The 16,242-nt window shown below is 56.8% G+C and overlaps 1 protein-coding gene and 1 long non-coding RNA gene across 2 annotated transcripts; one reads left to right on the top strand and one right to left on the bottom strand.

Annotated features, from left to right (window-relative positions):
• The first annotated feature begins 3,210 nt into the window (after positions 1-3,210).
• Positions 3,211-4,143, top strand: LOC121108171. Its single transcript, XR_005842465.1, has 3 exons — positions 3,211-3,235; positions 3,760-3,871; positions 4,118-4,143. It is a non-coding gene; the product is annotated as an uncharacterized LOC121108171 (long non-coding RNA).
• An 8,305-nt stretch (positions 4,144-12,448) lies between these two features.
• LOC121106492 lies at positions 12,449-14,876 on the bottom strand. Its single transcript, XM_040655088.1, has 6 exons — positions 14,370-14,876; positions 13,960-14,083; positions 13,620-13,682; positions 13,052-13,366; positions 12,639-12,715; positions 12,449-12,505 (listed from the first exon to the last, which is right to left on the bottom strand). Exons 1-6 carry the CDS (start codon positions 14,421-14,423, stop codon positions 12,449-12,451), a joined length of 690 nt encoding a protein of 229 aa, XP_040511022.1. The 5' UTR covers positions 14,424-14,876.
• Between the last annotated feature and the right edge of the window lie 1,366 nt (positions 14,877-16,242).

Here is a 16,242-nt window from a genome sequence, read left to right as displayed (position 1 = left end):
AAAAGAAGGGAGAGCCTAGAGTGTGGGCAGATGGAAAAAGATGTGTGAGGGAAGAAAGAAGAGCAGAAGAGTAGAGCCAACAATGCAGAAGAAAGAGGAGTGAGGAAGCAGGGAAACATACAGCAGAAGAGAAAAGCAGATGCAAGTGAAAAGTGCAGTGATGAGCGATGCAATGGAACCATCAGAAGGGTGAGGTTACGAAGGAGAAAGAACAGCAGGAAGAGGAGCACAGCTGCCCGAGAGTGAGCAGGGAGAATACAGGGAAGAAAAGAGGAGGAGGAGAGCCGATGCAGAAGAAAAGAGAGGTCACGTTACAGGGAAGAAAAAGCAGGCAGACGAAGTATGGAGAGGAAGCAGGGGAAAAAAAACGCTGAAGAGCAAGGATAGAGATGAAAGAGCAGTGGGGAGACAAAGAGGTATAGAACAGCAGAAGAGAAGCAGAGAGAAAAAAAAACAGAAAGAGTGAGAAGTGACAGACGGAAAAGCGGGAGAATTAACAGGGAAGAACCAAGAGCCTAAGAGAAGATGCAAAATGCAAAAGCAAGCGAGGCTACAGGGAAAGAAAGGACGAGCAGAAGGGGAGTGCAGGGTGCAGATTCCCAACACACAGCACTCCCGCCCGCGAGTGGGTTGGGGTGCGACTGCAGTCACCCACAATGAGCGTCGAGATCAATGCCGGGTAAATTCAGTGAGCGTTCCAACAAAAGAATCAAGAAAAAACTGCCAGGCAAAGAAAGAAACTTCGGCAAAAAGGCTTCAACGTTACGCGTAGACATTAGATCCTTTGGAACAGGGTTGTTTCTGCGTCAACAACTTGAAGATCAATTCAGGCAACGGCTACGAAAGAAAAACGAGTCACATAACATGGAGAGCAAAGAAGAGAAGAGAGAGGAAACAGAGAGGTGCCAGCTCTGCCGCCTGGGGCTGGGCAGCAGGCTGCTGGTGCCAGCGTCATTCATTGGGTGGCGGCCAGCACTGGCCACGCTGTCACCGCGTCGCCGTGGCGACGTTTGTGACACGCGCCCACCCGGGAGGGGTATGAAGGCGGTGCACGCTGGTGGGTCCTGAATCCTGAAGGAGCATCTGGTAGAGAGCAGACGCACCTGAAGGGATGAGTCCGGCATGGCTGGCGCAACAAGGAGCAAACGCTTGGCACGAGGCGGAACAGGATGAGCTTCTGCGAGGATGGCCCCGCAGCGAGGCGTGCCTCCATACCACCTGGACACGACACCGAAGGTACACGGCTCCCACAGCCACCACAGGAGCGTGCTGCAGCCAATCCTGGCACGCAGACGACAATTTCCATCTGCCACCTCACTCCCGCCTGCAGCGGGAGGGCTGCCGGGAAGCGGCAGGTGCAGAGTGTGACCTGCTTTTCCTTTGCCCTCCAGAGCGAGTTGCCGTCTGGGATGCGGTGGCCGCCTACGTACAAGAGCACCTCCTGGTGCAGAAGGTGGGTTGGCTGCCGGGTTCCTCCTCTCCCTGTCCTCCTCAGCCAAGACTTCCTCCCACTCTTCCCCTCCACAGAAAGCAGGAAATCACCCCACGTGTCTCTACTGGGCATGCCATGGGCTTCCTGCAAATCCCGCAGGATCACTTTGTGCTGGGCGCTGTCCTGTTCTCAGGGGCTGATTCCCGCTCGCGGGAACCTCTGGATCCCATCAGGCTGCTTCTGCCCTGACTGCTGTGCTGCATTTGGGAGGGTGAGGGGAAGCAGAGAGGACTGTGCAGCCCCTTCCCAAAGCCATTCCCGATGCCCTGGCTTGGTGCCCTGAACAGCGAGAGAGGGCTCCTGAGCTCCGTCCCTGCCTTGGACCGCTACATGGGCTCTTCCTCCAGCCAGCCGGCCCATAACCCTGCCGCCCGTCCATTCTCTACCACTTGTAGGGGGTTCGGATTCCCACCTTCGGATCCTTTGACACCATCTCCAAGACATCAGGACTGAGGACGGGACCGTGACTCTGCGGTGGCCCGTCTTTCACTGTCTGGAAACCTCATAGCCGTGCACCACCTCAAGCCCCGCAGGGAGTCCCTGCCAGGTAGGAGGGAGGATTAAAGCTTTGCTGGCTTCACGCACAGGGACAACAGGGCCACCGCCTCCATTCTCCAAAGCAAACCTCCCTCGGAGGAGCCCAGCCAAAACATGGGGGCCGTTCTGGCTGATGGCCACAAGAAGCAGTTCCAGGGAAGCACTGCGGGAAAACCAACCGTATCATCAACTTCCGTCCCTCCCATTTTTCAGCCCATAGGAAGCAGCTGGAGCCGCTCAAGAGCAGCGGAGGTGGCCGCAGCTGCCTCTGTGACCTGGCAGACAGCGCAGGATTGCATCCAAAGCACCGTGTTCCCTGCTCTCTGGCTGCCTGACGAATGGGTTGGAGAACTTTGCCGTTGTCTTCAAGGACATTGGAGTGCTCCACATTGATGGACTGACCTTCCACATGAAATTCTATTACGACTTCCTTGACAATCTGTCAGGGAAAGAGAAGTTCAGGAAAGCTCTTCTCAAGGTGAGCTGTAGCTTTTCTACCACCAGCACCTCGGCCAGCTGCTCGCGCCGTGCAAGTGCTGCGGTGCCATCAGCCCTCCCTGCCTTGGGCCTCCTTGTGTGCCCAGTGCCTCAAGCCGTCACAAGGGACGTCCCACATCCTCCCTGTTCATCCCCTGCAGGCCCCTGGCTAGCTGGACATGGTGGTGTCCCGAGCGGCACCGGTGGGCCACCCTGGCACTCTCTGGCTGCCTCGTCGTCTTTCCCAAGTGAGTATGTTGGGGGCTGTAGCTGCTGCTTGCTGCAGCTGCTCAGCTATCATGCCGTAGCAATTGTTCCTTGTGACCCTGGTTGTCCCTGCCCTGCCCACGAGGATATGGCATAGAATCATCGCATCCTTTGAGCTGGAAGGAACCCGGAAAGGGCACCTAGTCCCACTCCCCTGCAGGGAACAGGGACACCTACGCCACTTCAGGTTGCTCTCAGCCTGGGCCTGCTGAAGCCTTTAGAAAGCAGTGGCATCATGCAGCATGAAAAAATGGGCCTGTCAGCAGGCAATCAGAGAGAGACAACAAGGATTGGGGAGCGCTGCGTCCCACCGCTCACGGTCGTCTCCTCGCTTACAGGTTTCAAATGGAGTTTGTACCCAAACCACCACCGGATATCCCGCAAGGTCCTCAGGAGGCATACCTGCGGGGGGGGAAACCAAAGGAAGAGGAGGCTTTCCACCTCTCGCCCAGGGCAAGAAAGGTAAAGCAGCATTCATGCGCTTTCCAGGGCACAAGCCACCAACTGAGATGGAAATCCCTGGCTGAACATCAGCCAAGGGCTCTGACTTACGTCAAAGCTTCACGCCAGCTCAGCACGGCCTCTTCCCACGAGGAATTGTTGGCCTCTCCAAAACCAAGGCGCTGGCTGTGGACGTGCCCCCATCCCTGGCTCTTTTTTGAGGCCGAGCACTCGGCACCTGAGGCCCACGCCCTCCCCCAACAAAAGGATATGGTACCCAAAAGTCACCCCGTCAGCTCATCGTCACCACCCAGCTCCGCTTCCCAAAGCACCGTCACTACTGCACTCCCAAAAGAGAGTCCCAAGATGGCAGAGAGGAGGAGTGGGGCCAGAGATGGTTTCAGGGAGGGTCCGCGGGCGGCACAGATGTCAGCAGTGGGGGCAGCCAGAGCGGCCCTCACGCATGTTCTGGGAACAGGCCTGAGCGCCCCTGGTGAGTGAGCCAAAGGGTTGATGGTGAAGTCTCCTCTGCCTTCCCAATCCAGTGAGATTTGCTGGCAAGCCAACCTTCATCAAACGCTTGAGCTCGGACAGTCTAGATGGAGGAAAACTCCGAAGGATAAGGAGCTTACTGCGCAAGGAGAGCTCTACGTCCAGGTGAGGCTGGAAGCTCTGGCTTGGGATGTGCATGGGGGTGATTGACTGAGCCAACGAGAGCCCATTCCCTAGCCCCAAAGGGTCCCTGTTTCTGGATCCCACGGGGGAGAGAGCCACGGGGCAGCCGCGTGGAGCTGTCTGTGGGGAAGGCTGCGTTGCAGCCAAGGGTCCTGGCTCCGGCTTGCAGGACGCAGCCCCAAAGCCATCACCCCACTCAGGCGGACCCCTCCTGCTCTGTCCTTTCAGTCTGCTGCCAGCCATCCCTGGAGTGCTGAAGACCAAAAGCAGCCGCTGACCTGCCAGCTGCAGGGCCAGGCAGAAAACAGACAGCCAAGAAGACCTGGGCCGAGCCCCAAGGAACCAAACACGTGAGCTTTCCGTGAGGAAGAAACGGGAAGCGGAATAAAAGCCCATCGTGTGGCTGCGGTGCTGAAGTTGCCCAAAGCCAATGAATCTTTCAGCAAAGATTCCAGACCTTCCTCAAGGGCTCAGTCCAGCCGTCGCAGGCATCGCAAGGCACTCCATCCCGGCTTCCACTTCTGGCATGCGACTCAGTCAGACTTCTTCTCAGGCGCAGGGCTAAGAAGAGCAGGCAAGAAAGAACCTGAGGAGATGGAAGCATCAACATCTCAGGCTGAGGCCCAGCCAGCCGCAGGAGTCCTCTGCTGACAGAGCTGGATTTCTGCCACCGATAAACGAAGAAACACAGTCTCCTCAGCGTCAGCCTCCAAACAGCAAAGCCCCACCGCGCAGGAAGGGCCACCCCTACCACGCTGATGCGGGCATGGGGCGCCCCACGAGCTCCAAGAGCTGCACTCGAGCTGGCTGCAAAACAGATGCGTGAATCCCATCTGCATCATATCTAATCCTAGACTAGGCTGCCGAGTGGCCCAATCCAACCTGGCCTTCAACCACTGCCACGGACGCGGCGTCCACAAGCTCTCTGGGCATCCGCTTCCAGCATCCTCACCACTGTCTCTGGAAAGACCTTCTCCCTGGACATCCAATCTTCATTGTCCCTCCCTCTGTCAATAAAGCCTTACCATGGGCCTATCCCATAGAAATCTCCACAATGCCTGTGGCAGTATGTCATGCGTCTTTTGGACGCCAGCTCTGGTGCTGGCGGAGGGAAGAAGAATTGTGAGAGGGCATCAGAACATCTCACGATGCTTTCCTTGATGCCAAAGGAAATCCAGCGTCTCGCTTGGGCTCGGCTGTCTGAGCTTTTCTGCTGAAGGGGAAGACCAAAATGAAGTCAGCTTCAAATTGGTGCGGCAGCTCAGAGCTCTCAGAGGATACAGGGATCCTTGGGAGGCCCTTTCCAAGTGGAAGATTGCGTCCTATAAAGAATCACAGAATCACTGAATCATACAATGGGCGTGCGTTGAAAAGGACCACAGTGACCATCAAGTTTCACCTCCCACCCCCCCGCCCCGCTAGTGCAGTATTGCCAGCCACTAGACCAAAATGCCCCGTGCCAACTCCAGCCTGGCCTTGAATGCCTCCAGGGATGCGGCATCCCACAACCTCCTCGGGCAACCTGTTCCAGTGCCTCACCAGCCCTCTCGGGGAAAAACTTCATTCCTCAGATCCAACTTAAACCTCCCCTGTCTCCCTTGAAGACCACTCCTGCATCTCCTATTACAACCCACCCTCGGAAAGAGCCATTCCCCCTCCTGCTTAGATGCTCCCTTTAAGGAGCCTTCTCTTCTCCAAGCTAAACGATCCCAGTTCCCTTCCACCTTTCCTCATACGAGAGGTGCTCCAGCCCTCTGACCATCTTAGTGGCCCTCCTCTGGACCCACTCAAGAACTTCCCGTCTTGAGGAGAAGAGAGAATAAAGGTAAGGCAGACGCTGAGAAGGACAAGAGCAAAAGCAGAGAAGAACAGGCCACAGGTAAGAAAGAAGAGCAGAAGAGGAGGAGAAGAAAAACAGAGGATGAAGGTAAGAAAAACAAGCGGGCAGGGAGAAGAGCTGAAGAAGGGATGAGTGGGTGCAGGTAAGACAGAACAGCAAGAAGTGGAGAGGAGCTGAAGAGGAGAAGTATTGAAAAGTAGAGCAAAAGTACAGGAGGTGGAAAGAGAGGAAAGAGGCAAGAGAGAAGAGAGGAAGAGCAGAGAAAGAACAGAGCAGTAGAGAAGAGCGGACAGTGCTGTGAAAAGAAGAACAGTGCCAGAGAGCAGGTGAAGAAGAACAAAGAGCAGAAGAGGAGTGTAGATGAAGAAGAGGTGTGAGGGCACAAGGAAGAAAGATCAGAAGAGAAGAGGAGTGCGGTAAGAAGAAGGAGGAGAGAAGATACGGGAAAAAGAACAGCAGAAGGGTGCAGATGCAGAAGATGAGAGATGACACAGGGAACAACAAAGAGCAGAAGAGGAGAGCAGTCAGAAGAAAGACAAGTGAGAATACGGGGGACAAAGCAAAGCAGAGAGGAGTGCAGAGGCAGAAGAAAGAGGAGAGAGGATACAGAGAAGAAAGAGTAGTAGAAGAGAAGTGCAGATGCAGAACAAAGAGCATTGAGGAGACAGAATAAGAAGAGCAACAGAGGAGTTTAGACGCAGAATGGATGAGGAGTGAATAAGGAGGGGAAATAACAGAGAAAAGGGAGAGAAGAGTATGGGAAAAAAATCTAGTAGAGGAGAGGAAGACAGCAGGCAGGAGAGGTTAGAAAAGATAGAAGAGAGAAGGGAGGGAGGGGGCATCAAGGAAAGGTTTCCAAAGGTAAAAAAAAAAAAAAAAAAAAAAAGAGAGAGATGAAGAGATGAATAATTCAAAAGAAGAACTGAAGATGTGAAGTGGGGAGGCGTGTGCTCCAGCAGGGAAAAGGGGGACAAAATGCCCCAGAGAACTCTCCTTACTGCAACACTCCCGGAGCACAGCAAGTGCCTGAAATCCTGCCCAAAGCAAAGCCTTTCTCCTGCTCAAGACTTGCCCAGAAAAGCCAGAGCGCAGCCCAAGACAAGGACATACCTGAGTTATTGTGGGGGCTTCCTCCAGGCAAGCTGCAGCACCCACTGCAAGCAACGGGCAGCATCACCTCAGCCTGCTCGTCCTCCTCCTTGGTCTGTGCTGCTCCATGGCTTCAGGAGCCCACGGTGCGTGGCGGCATCTCACCTCTCTCCAGGGACACAGTGACAGAGATGCGGAGGAAGGGACAGCTGACGGGGAACTCCTGCGTCCTCCTGGAGCAGGGTGCAGCTGGGATGTTGAGCTCTGAGGCTGCTCCTCACGTAGCCGCCTTGGCAAGTAGCATCTCCTGCCCCGTAGTCCATGTCTTCCCAAATCTGCGAGCTGGGATGCTCCGCTCGGGGGACTTCAAAGCCCAGCACAGAGCGTTGGCTGTGCCATCACGACGTTCGCCCCAGCAACCATCACTGGCAGGACACAGAGCTTGCACACATCCACCGCCAGGGACGTGCTGGGAGCTGATGTCTCTGGGCCCAGGGCACGGCAGCATTGGCTTCAGTGCTTTCATGCCTCCTGACAGCAAACCTCTGCTGCCAAAGCACCCTTTGCCCAAGGAAACCGTGCCATCAAGCACAACGCTTTCTCCCCCGAGTCTCTCCAGCCGGCAGTGAAAAAGACAGACACAGCTTTCAGGAAGCCAAGAAACACAAACGCACTCCATCTAGCAAATAACCCCAGCACTGCTTACCCCTTCCTGAGGAACAGGGCACACAAAAGCCCACCCAGGAGCAGACCTCAAGCAGAGCTCCTTCCCTGCGGGCAGCCAGCCCTTCCGTGAGCTCAGGGCCGGGTGGAACCAGGCTGCACCCCTCGCTCATGCAAGAGAATCGCCTCCAGCTGCTCCCCACAGCACAGCAAGGCGGAAGGAAGATTCAAGCCTGCGAAGGAAAAAAGACAACTCCGCCGCTCTGCAGCTTCACGGCTTCTCCTCGCTGCCTTCTGCTGCTCCCGGCAGCGCCTCGCCGCCATTCTTTGCTCCTTGGAGCCCCTTCCCGCCGCTGCCGCTGCTTTCCGGGAGTCCGCTGCGCTCCCAGCACGGCGCCGGCCCCTGCCGGTCCTCTGATTGGTCAGCGGCATTTCCATCCCGCCCTCGCTGGCCTCTGATTGGTCAGCGGCAGGTCCATCCCGTTCCCTCCGGCATCTCATTGGTCAGCGGCAGCTCCGTCTCGACCTCGCTGGCCCCTCAATGGTCAGCGGCAGCTCCGTCCCGCCCCCGGTGGCATCTCCCCGGATGCGGGCAGCACCGAGACGGAAGCGCGGCAGGACGGGAGCGGTGCTGAGGACAGCGGCGCCGGAGGGGTGCGGGAGAACGGCTCCATGCCGGGGAGAGGAACCGAGCGCGGCCCGAATCCCCCCGCCGTCACCTCCGCTCCCCTCTGCTCCGCTCGGCCGTGGGATGCGGGGATTTGGGACGGCTGAAGGACTCGGGGCCCCCACCGCCGCAGCGCTGCTGCCCGCATCCGGGCCGGGCCCCCCCGAGCCTCCAGCGCTGCTCCCGGTGCCCCCCGGGGCTGAGGTGGTCTGTGGGTGTAGGGGCAGTGGGGGAGATGTGGTGGGGATGTGGGAGCTGAGGGGGCTGTAGGGTAATGTGGGGCCGTGGGGGGCTGTAGGGGTGGCTCCTGGGGGCTGTGCGGGGTTACAGGAGGTATGGAGCAGTAGGTAGGTGTGAGTGGAATATAGGGGAATGTGGGGCATTAATTGGTCTTGCTAATTCTTGACGGAGAAGGTGTGTTTAGCTGTCAAAGTCGGTGGCTCAATAGCATGTTCTGAAGCATGTTCTGAATGGTTTGGGGCCCTTCCCCTATTAGTGTTGTCCTAAGGCAGTGACGGACTTCCCTCACTCCGTAGGAACGGTTCCTGTGCAAGGGCATGGCCGTCTGCCTGTAAGAGATACTGAAGGGGATGGTTGTGTGACTGCCGTGATGGAGTTGGCTTTTGAATGTCAATTGCACCCCGTTAACGTGCAGCTCTTTCTGACCCAGGCAGGAGCCGGGCAGCGGTACTGCAGCTCGTCTGGCAGCTTTGCAGCTCAGTTGGGAAGTAGAAGATGTGGCTGTGAAAGAAGAAGTCAGTTGCTGGGACGTCCCCCTGTTCTTCCCCTAGCTGTCCCCTTGCCTCAGCCTGGATTCCCCTTGCATTCCTGTAGGATTCCCTTCCATCCTCCTGGTTGCCGCTTGCTTTCCCCAAGGTTGCTCTTTCCTTTCCCATGACAGCCCACCCATCATTCCCTCAAAGCCCCAATATCCACCCCAGTGTTTCCCCAGCAAGACCCCTAGAGACGCCCTGTAGCCTCCCACAGATCCCCATAGCCCCCTCAAGGAGCTCCTCAGACCCGGTACACCTCCCCTGTACCTGGCCCATATGCACATGGAGCCCCACAGTCCCCAGCATCACCCCATGTCCCCCTCTGGGCTCCCACAGAACCCCCGTGTTTCCTCTATTTCCTCCTTCAGACCTCCTTTCCCACCTCCAAGACCCCAACCCCGGGATCTCATCGATTCCCACGGTCCCTGACAGCAGCACCCCTGTCACCATCCCAGGAACCCCATAGCACACCTGAGGCCTCTCCTCAGCCCCATCCCCATCAAGCTCTTGTACAGCCATAGGGTGCTGGGGCAGGGGTGGCTGCTGCAGGAGAGGAATGCGGGGCTGGAGCAGGTGTAGGGCACAGCTGTGGGTGAAAGGGATGTGAGGGGCACTGTGGGTCCAGGAACGTAGGGGTTGTGGGGGCACGTGGGGAGCGGTTTGGGGTGAGAATGGAGGATGTGCGGTGGTGTTGGAGTGCACTGGTTGATTTCTTCCTGGGAGGGGATTGGGGTTCCCCTTGGCCCAAAGGTGGAGCCCTGATTCATAACCCCACGTGAGCCCAGAACCCCATATAACTCTGCATGAGCCCAAGGCTCCACATGACCCATAACCGTGTGAGCACCGTAAGCCCATATGAGGCTGAGGGCAGTGGTGGGTCTGTTACTGGCTAGGTCAGGAAGTACTCTAGGGTGGCTCTGGGGCCGCTGTAGAAGAGCACTCTGTATCTGCCCCTAACCCTCATCTTGGGGGGTAAGATGGGGGTGCAGGGGTCAGTGGAGGGCTAAGGAAGAGATTCCATGAGTATGAACCATAGCAGCCCCAGAGCCATCCTAGAGCAGCGCCATCACTGCCCACGGCCCATGGCCAGCAGCAGTTCCACCACAAGCTGTGTGTTGGGTCAAGGCAGCTCCTAGGTGTTGCTCTGCTTCATAGCTGCCCCAAAGTGATCCTGTAGCCCTCCCATAGGTGTCCTTTAACTGCCCCACCACCCCGTAAGGCTTCCCCACGTCCTAGCACATCCCCCCACGTGCGTGCATGGTGTGCAAGAAACGCTCTCATCCCTGATTTTCCATCAGGCACAGCTCTTCGTGCAGCAGCAAAGCTCCTTCCTGATTGCTGTGGCGTTACTTCACTCTCCTCAGTGAGTTCCTTCTGCTCCCGTTGGGTTGGTTGAGTTGGGTTGGTTGGGATGAGGTGGGGGCAGGGATCCCAGAGTTCTGGGGCCACATGGCATCGGGTTGCAGCGTGTTGGGGGAAGGAAGGGTCAGGGAGTTACAGGGTCTTGTGGGGGTGTGGTTCACCCAGGGCTGTGGGTCACATATAGCCATGGTGTCATGCACATACAGGGTGATGAGATCATCTTGGCTTAAGGCTCATGTGGGGTTACAGCTCAGGGCCCCACCTTTGGGCTGCATGGACCCCCAGTCCCCTCTCAGGAAGAAATGAAACCCCTCCTACACCGCTGCCCCCTTCCTCCTTTTTTTTTTTTTTTTACCTCAAACTGCTCCCCACATCCTCCCATAGCACCCCATACTCCTGCGTCCCTCTTGCAGCCCACATCTTGTCTTCTCCTGAACAGCATTCTGCTCCTGCAGGCTGTGTTGTCATATCCATTCTATATCCCCCACAACCTCCCCCACATAGCTCCTCAAGTACTTTCTCTGACCCGGTACACCTCCCCCTCCTCCAACCTGGGACCTCGCAGAGCCCCACAGTCCCCAGCAGCACCCCACGTCCCCCACGGTTCTTCAAGGATCCCTCCGATTTGAGGGAGGCTCAGACCTCCCTTTATGCCTCAGACCCCTCCTGTGTTCTCCGACTCCCACAGTCCCTGACAGGACCCCCATCACCATCCCAGGACCCCCATAGCCCACTGATGAGGAACCTTGCAGCAATCCACATCTCAGGATGGGGCTCCAGCTGTGCCCCAATGCCTTCATTAAAGACAGGAGAATGAATGAGCGTAACGGGGCACCTTTCCTCCTGACATTGCCCACTGCCTGCGTGTTGGCTGTGCCACGAGTGCAGCATTTTGTCCTCGAGCTGTGAGTGCAGGTATGTGTGCATACGGGGGGGTGTGCAGAGATGGTGCTGAGCATCAGAGTGTGCACTGCACGTGGGCGTGTGCATGGCGTCTGCGGGTGAAAGTTTTGCACGTGTGTGCGTGCAGATGGCTGTGTGCAAGGCTGGAGCTGCGCTCGTGTCTTTGTGCACGTGGGTGTGCAGAAGGATGGTGTGCACGCATGTGTGTGTATGCATGAACACGAATGCGTGCATGAAGGTCTTTGCACAAGGCTTTTGGGTTTTGCACACACTTGCGTGCACACGAATTGAGTGCGCACACAGGGCTGTGCAAGGATGCGCTTGCACGTGTGTGAATGCGCAGGCGTGTGTGCGGGGAAGTCTTTGCACGTGGGTGTATGGTTCTGCACACTTCTGTGCACACAGATGCGCGTGCAAGGGGGCAATGGAGGCTCCTGGGAACGGGAGATATCTGGGAGCGGCGGAACTCCCGCCAGAGTGCTGGAGAGCACAGGGCCGGGAAGCACAGCTCCGCAGCACTGCGCTCTGCACAACAGCCTGCAGGACGGCACGGAGCGCTGACAGAACCAGGACACAGCGCCATAGCAGGCACTGCAAAGGAAACAGCTCCATTCCAGCTGGAACAGTGACAGGCAGGCAGGCACTGGGGAGGGCTGCACGGCAGAGGGACGCCCTCTGTGTGCCACACCAGGAGAACCTGGAGCGCTGTCTGTAAGCAGAACAGTGCCGGGATGGCGGCCTGGCGGTCCTAAGCTGCAGAGATGCTGCTCTGGACCAACAGCCTGTCACTTTCTGAGAAAACGCTGTCCTTTTGATGAACTTTGCTCATTATACACTCGTCATCAAAGCCAAAAACACTCAGTGCTGCCCTGGGAAACTCAGCCATCTGCACAGCGTTGCTCTCCAAGTTAGCATGCTCGTGGCCAGGCTTTGTTCCTCGCAGCTCTCTGCACGTGCTTTGCAGACAGTCTGTTTGTGGGCAGTGCAAAGGACTGCTGCCTCCGCTGCATCACTGGATGGCAGCATTCGCTGACGGAGCTGTGGGAGTTCTGAGCGAGCGCCGCGAGACCAATAACGAGGAGGTGGTGCAGCAGCTCTCCGAGTGCCGCTGGACAAATGAGGCCGTGCGCTCTGTGTGAATCTCTCATTGTGACTGGTTTTTATTGACTCCATCTGAAGTTGGAGGGCCGAGTTGGGCGGCACTCGCAGCGCTGCCCTGTAACGCCGTGCACTGCAGCCGCTGCCTGCTGACGCTCCTCCTCTCAGTCCTTCAGCTGCAGCTTCTGCATCATCTCCACAAGGCTGTTCACTGCGGAGGCCTGGAAAGAAACGGAGCGAGGGTAGAAACAGGACTGCTCTTCCCTCGGGATTTTACAGTCTCTTTCTTTCATGTCTGACAGACAGAGGCCCTGAGAACAACCAGAGCCGTGTCTGCCTTCACCAAGGACTCACCTCTGCACGTGCAGTGGCAGCTCTGAGGGCAGCCTTCATCGATTCCCCTCTCCTCTCTTTCTCTTGGCGTCTTCTCGCTGGAAAGCAAGAATAAACGTGAATGCGTTTTGTCAGCAGCGCAACTGCAGAAACAGGGGTGCCGTACAGGCAGAAGGCAGCAAAAAGACAGAGGAAACGGGACTAGGAAGCCTCCCAGTGAATGACATTTCCAGGGGGACGTGCAGAAGACCACCATGGAGTTAATGGAAGGAGACGGGGTTACGTGTTCTGGCACCTCACTGCCTTTGGACTTTGTAGCCTTCCACTCTTGTCCCCTCCACAGAGAAGGAAAAAGCAAAGCAAACCCTGAGCAAACTCAGTGTGCTTGAAAAGTGCAGCAGCTCACCAGGGTGGGTCCCACAGCACCTTCTCACCTCTTAGCTTGGAGCTCCGCGCTGCAGCAGGCCCAGGGTGTGCTGCTGGAGCTGGCACGCTGTCTCCGCTCGGCCCCCTCACTCTTTTGTTAGCAGGCAGCTGCACTGCTGTTGGCTTCGCTTCTTCCAAGCCCTTGCGTTTACATCCAGCCAAGGACTTGGAGACAGAGCGGGGGCACACGGCAGGGGAAGGTCTTCCCCCTGTGCTGGGACCTGCTGTTGTAGGAAGCCCTCCAGCCTGGAGATGAGCTCTCTCCAGAAGGACTTCCTGCACTGCTTTTGCGTAGATCTTTCCGTTGGGCTCGGCACCTCTCTCTGTGATAATCGGGAAAGGAGAAGCAACAAGATTGAAAGAGAATCCTTGCAGTCCTTGCACTCTGCAGAACGGGCCATCGTGCTAGGATGTCTCGAGTGCTCACGGTAAGGGATCTTAGGATCTTGGGTGAACGTTGGGTTCCCAGCACGGATGTGCAGTGCCCTTTCCTCTCCCCTCCATCGCACACACTGCCCTTCATGCAGCCCTATTTAGAGGCGCATACCCATAGCACAGCTCACATGAGCTTCTTACCTGCGGAGGCTTTCCGTTTCCCCCCTTGCCCAGCACCACTCCATGGACGCGCAGGATCCATCCCTACAGAAACATTGTAAAAAATCAACAACGTTGATTTCACAGGCACCAGCAGGCAGCAGCAGAAGTATCATGCAGTAAGCCCACTTCCCCCCTGGAAACAGAAAGATGCTTCTTTGACAGCCCAAACACAAACGGATTGATAGTTCACTTTGCACTGCTCCTTCCTGCACTCCAAATGGATGCTTACTTGACATCCCCTACAGCACTGCACCCGCTCAGAAGGAATACTCAAAATTCATTCCTCCACACTTTGCGACAGAGGGCTGAAGAAACTCACTTCTGTATGGCAGGAAGGACCGTCCGTCCCTGTTGCGTCCCTCTGTGCGCTGCAAGGTGCGGTTGGATCTCTGGCAGCCTGCTGGCTGCTGCTCCCAACCGCGGGGAACCGCACCGCGCCACTTCTGAAGAGAGAAAGGGAGAAACGGTGGTGGGAACGGGCAGCCAAGGTTTGCAGAGAGGTTCCAGATCGTGCCACAGATGGGATATCAGAGTGCTGAGACACTGATTATCACTATGGGAAAAGACAGCCTGAGCCACGTCCACGTTGTTAGCCCAGGCTGTCAGCAGTGAGCGCTGAATCCAACCGGTTCCTGAGGTCACCAAGGACCAGCAGGGCTCCCCTTGCTCCGTCCCTTCCCCTTGAAAACAAGGAAACGGAAGCACCAAGCAGAAGAAGCCGAGCCATACCTTGCCACTCACACGGCAGCAATTGGAACCGCGGTCGTCTCCTTGCTGAGACATGGCTGCTGAAGGCTCAGAGGAAGCTGAAGTTCCAGGGGCTCTCTCTGCAGGAACTTCCCCAGCCCTTGGAAAGAGCTGGCTTCCCTCTTCCTAAGACCGCCTCGATCCCGGAATCTCCTTTGGGACAATAACCCTGCAGAAAGTACCGACGAGTGCACACGCGATGCTTCCGTCGGGCTCTCACAGGGTGATCTGTTCCACAGAAGGCCCAGAGCTCAGTCTCTGCGTGCAGCACGCTCACCAGAGCACCAGCTCTGCTCACCAGCTGTGGCACAAACGCTCCCACCCCAGCAGTGGTTGTGACCTCAGCGAGTGCCCGCATCGCCTCGGTGCTTTCATCATAAGCGAAGGAAATGGACGCCTCCCAGCTCCACATCTTAGGGTCACCCCATGGGGTTATCTGAAGAACAGGAATGGAGAAGTGAAGACGACTCTTGTGCAGCCCAATAAAAAACAGAAAAGGCCAATACGGCTTCACAGTGGTCAATGGAGTCCCAGAGGAATCACTGGAAACCAATAGCAACGCACGCCGTGGATGTCCCGGGGCTGGTGCAGGTCTGTCTGGCTGTGGCGTTAGGTTCGGGGACCGATGTAGGCCTCTCAGGCTGTGGCTGTACCTTCAGGCCTCGGGGCCGGTATAGGCCTCTTGGGCTGTGGATTTATATTCAAAGCTGGTGCTGGCCTCTTGTGCCATGGCTGTGGCTTTAGGCCCTTGGCCTGGTTCCAGCCTCTCTGGCTGTGGCTTTAGGCCCCGGGGCCAGTGCTGGCCTTTTGGGCTGTGGCTTTAGGCCCTGTGGTCGCTGGCAGCCTGTGTGGCTGTGGCTGTGGCCTCAGGCCTTGGGGCTGGTGCTGGTTTCTCAGACTGGGGCTGGGGCTTTAGGCCCTGGGGCCGGTGTAGGCCTCTCTGGCTGTGACTTCAGGCCCTTGGGCCGGTGCTGGCCTTGCTGGTTGGGGCTTCAGGTGCCGGCCTCTCTAAGTTTGGCTGTGGCTTTAGGGCCTGGGCTCAGTGCTGGCCTCTTTTGTGGCTTTAGACCCCAGAGCTGGTGCCGGTCTCTCAGGCTGTGCCTGTGGCTTCAGGCCCCAGGGTCCGTGCTGGTTTGTCTGGCTGTGGCTGTGGCTTTAGGCCCAAAGCTGGTAGTGGCCTCTCCAGCTGTGGCTGTAGTTCCAGGCCCCGAGGCCGGTGCCAGTTTCTCTGTCCTTGTTTTTAGGCCACAGGGCTGGTGCCGGCCTCTCTGGCTGTGGACTTACGTCCCAGGAACCTTGCCAGCTTCTCTGGCTTTGGCTTTAAGCCCCAGAGCTGGTGCCGGCCTGTCTGGCTGTAGATATGGATTCAGGCCCTGGGGCCAGTGTCCACCTCTGTGGCTGTGGCTTTAGGCCCTAGATCTTGTGTCAGCCTATAACAACGTGCATTTGAAAATGGTTCGTGTAAGGAAATGAAAGCAAGAGAACACGGAGCTCTTCTGGGTATTTCTAGAATTGCGAAAGGGATCGGAGAGCGTGCTCAGCCTTGGGTGGCTGGTTGTATCCAGCAATCCCTACCACAGTTGTAAACATCACTAAATCTTTGTTATCCTGCTTGCCCGGATTTGGATGGGACAAGAAGCCAACGACTATCAGTTTAGGGGAGGTAATGAATGTTAGCCGCTCCCCTTTCTTCTCCCCTTGCTACTTAGGTTACACAGTTCTTCTGTGCGATGTGCCGGTGCAATACCTCTGAGCAACCATTTTGACGGGTTCAGCAATGCTTGGGGCAACAGGCTTTGGTCATCCTCAGATTTACATGACGAGAGAGACTGAAAGAAAAATAAAATAGGAGGTA

The sequence above is a fragment of the Gallus gallus genome, chromosome 37 (genome assembly GCF_016699485.2).
Source record: "Gallus gallus isolate bGalGal1 chromosome 37, bGalGal1.mat.broiler.GRCg7b, whole genome shotgun sequence".
Taxonomy (NCBI): Eukaryota; Metazoa; Chordata; class Aves; order Galliformes; family Phasianidae; genus Gallus; species Gallus gallus.
Note: the sequence above shows the minus strand (reverse complement) of the source record. Positions and strands in the feature narration are given on the sequence as shown.

Excerpts from the sequence above, each read along its gene's own strand:
- LOC121106492 (XM_040655088.1), bottom strand. The coding sequence starts at position 14,423 with ATGTCTCAGCAAGGAGACGACCGCGGTTCCAATTGCTGCCGTGTGAGT. Across the intron at positions 14,084-14,369 it reads GCTGCCGTGTGAGTGGCAAG|AAGTGGCGCGGTGCGGTTCC; the intron begins GTATGGCTCGGC and ends TTCTCTCTTCAG. Across the intron at positions 12,506-12,638 it reads CTGCCACTGCACGTGCAGAG|GCCTCCGCAGTGAACAGCCT; the intron begins GTGAGTCCTTGG and ends GTTTCTTTCCAG.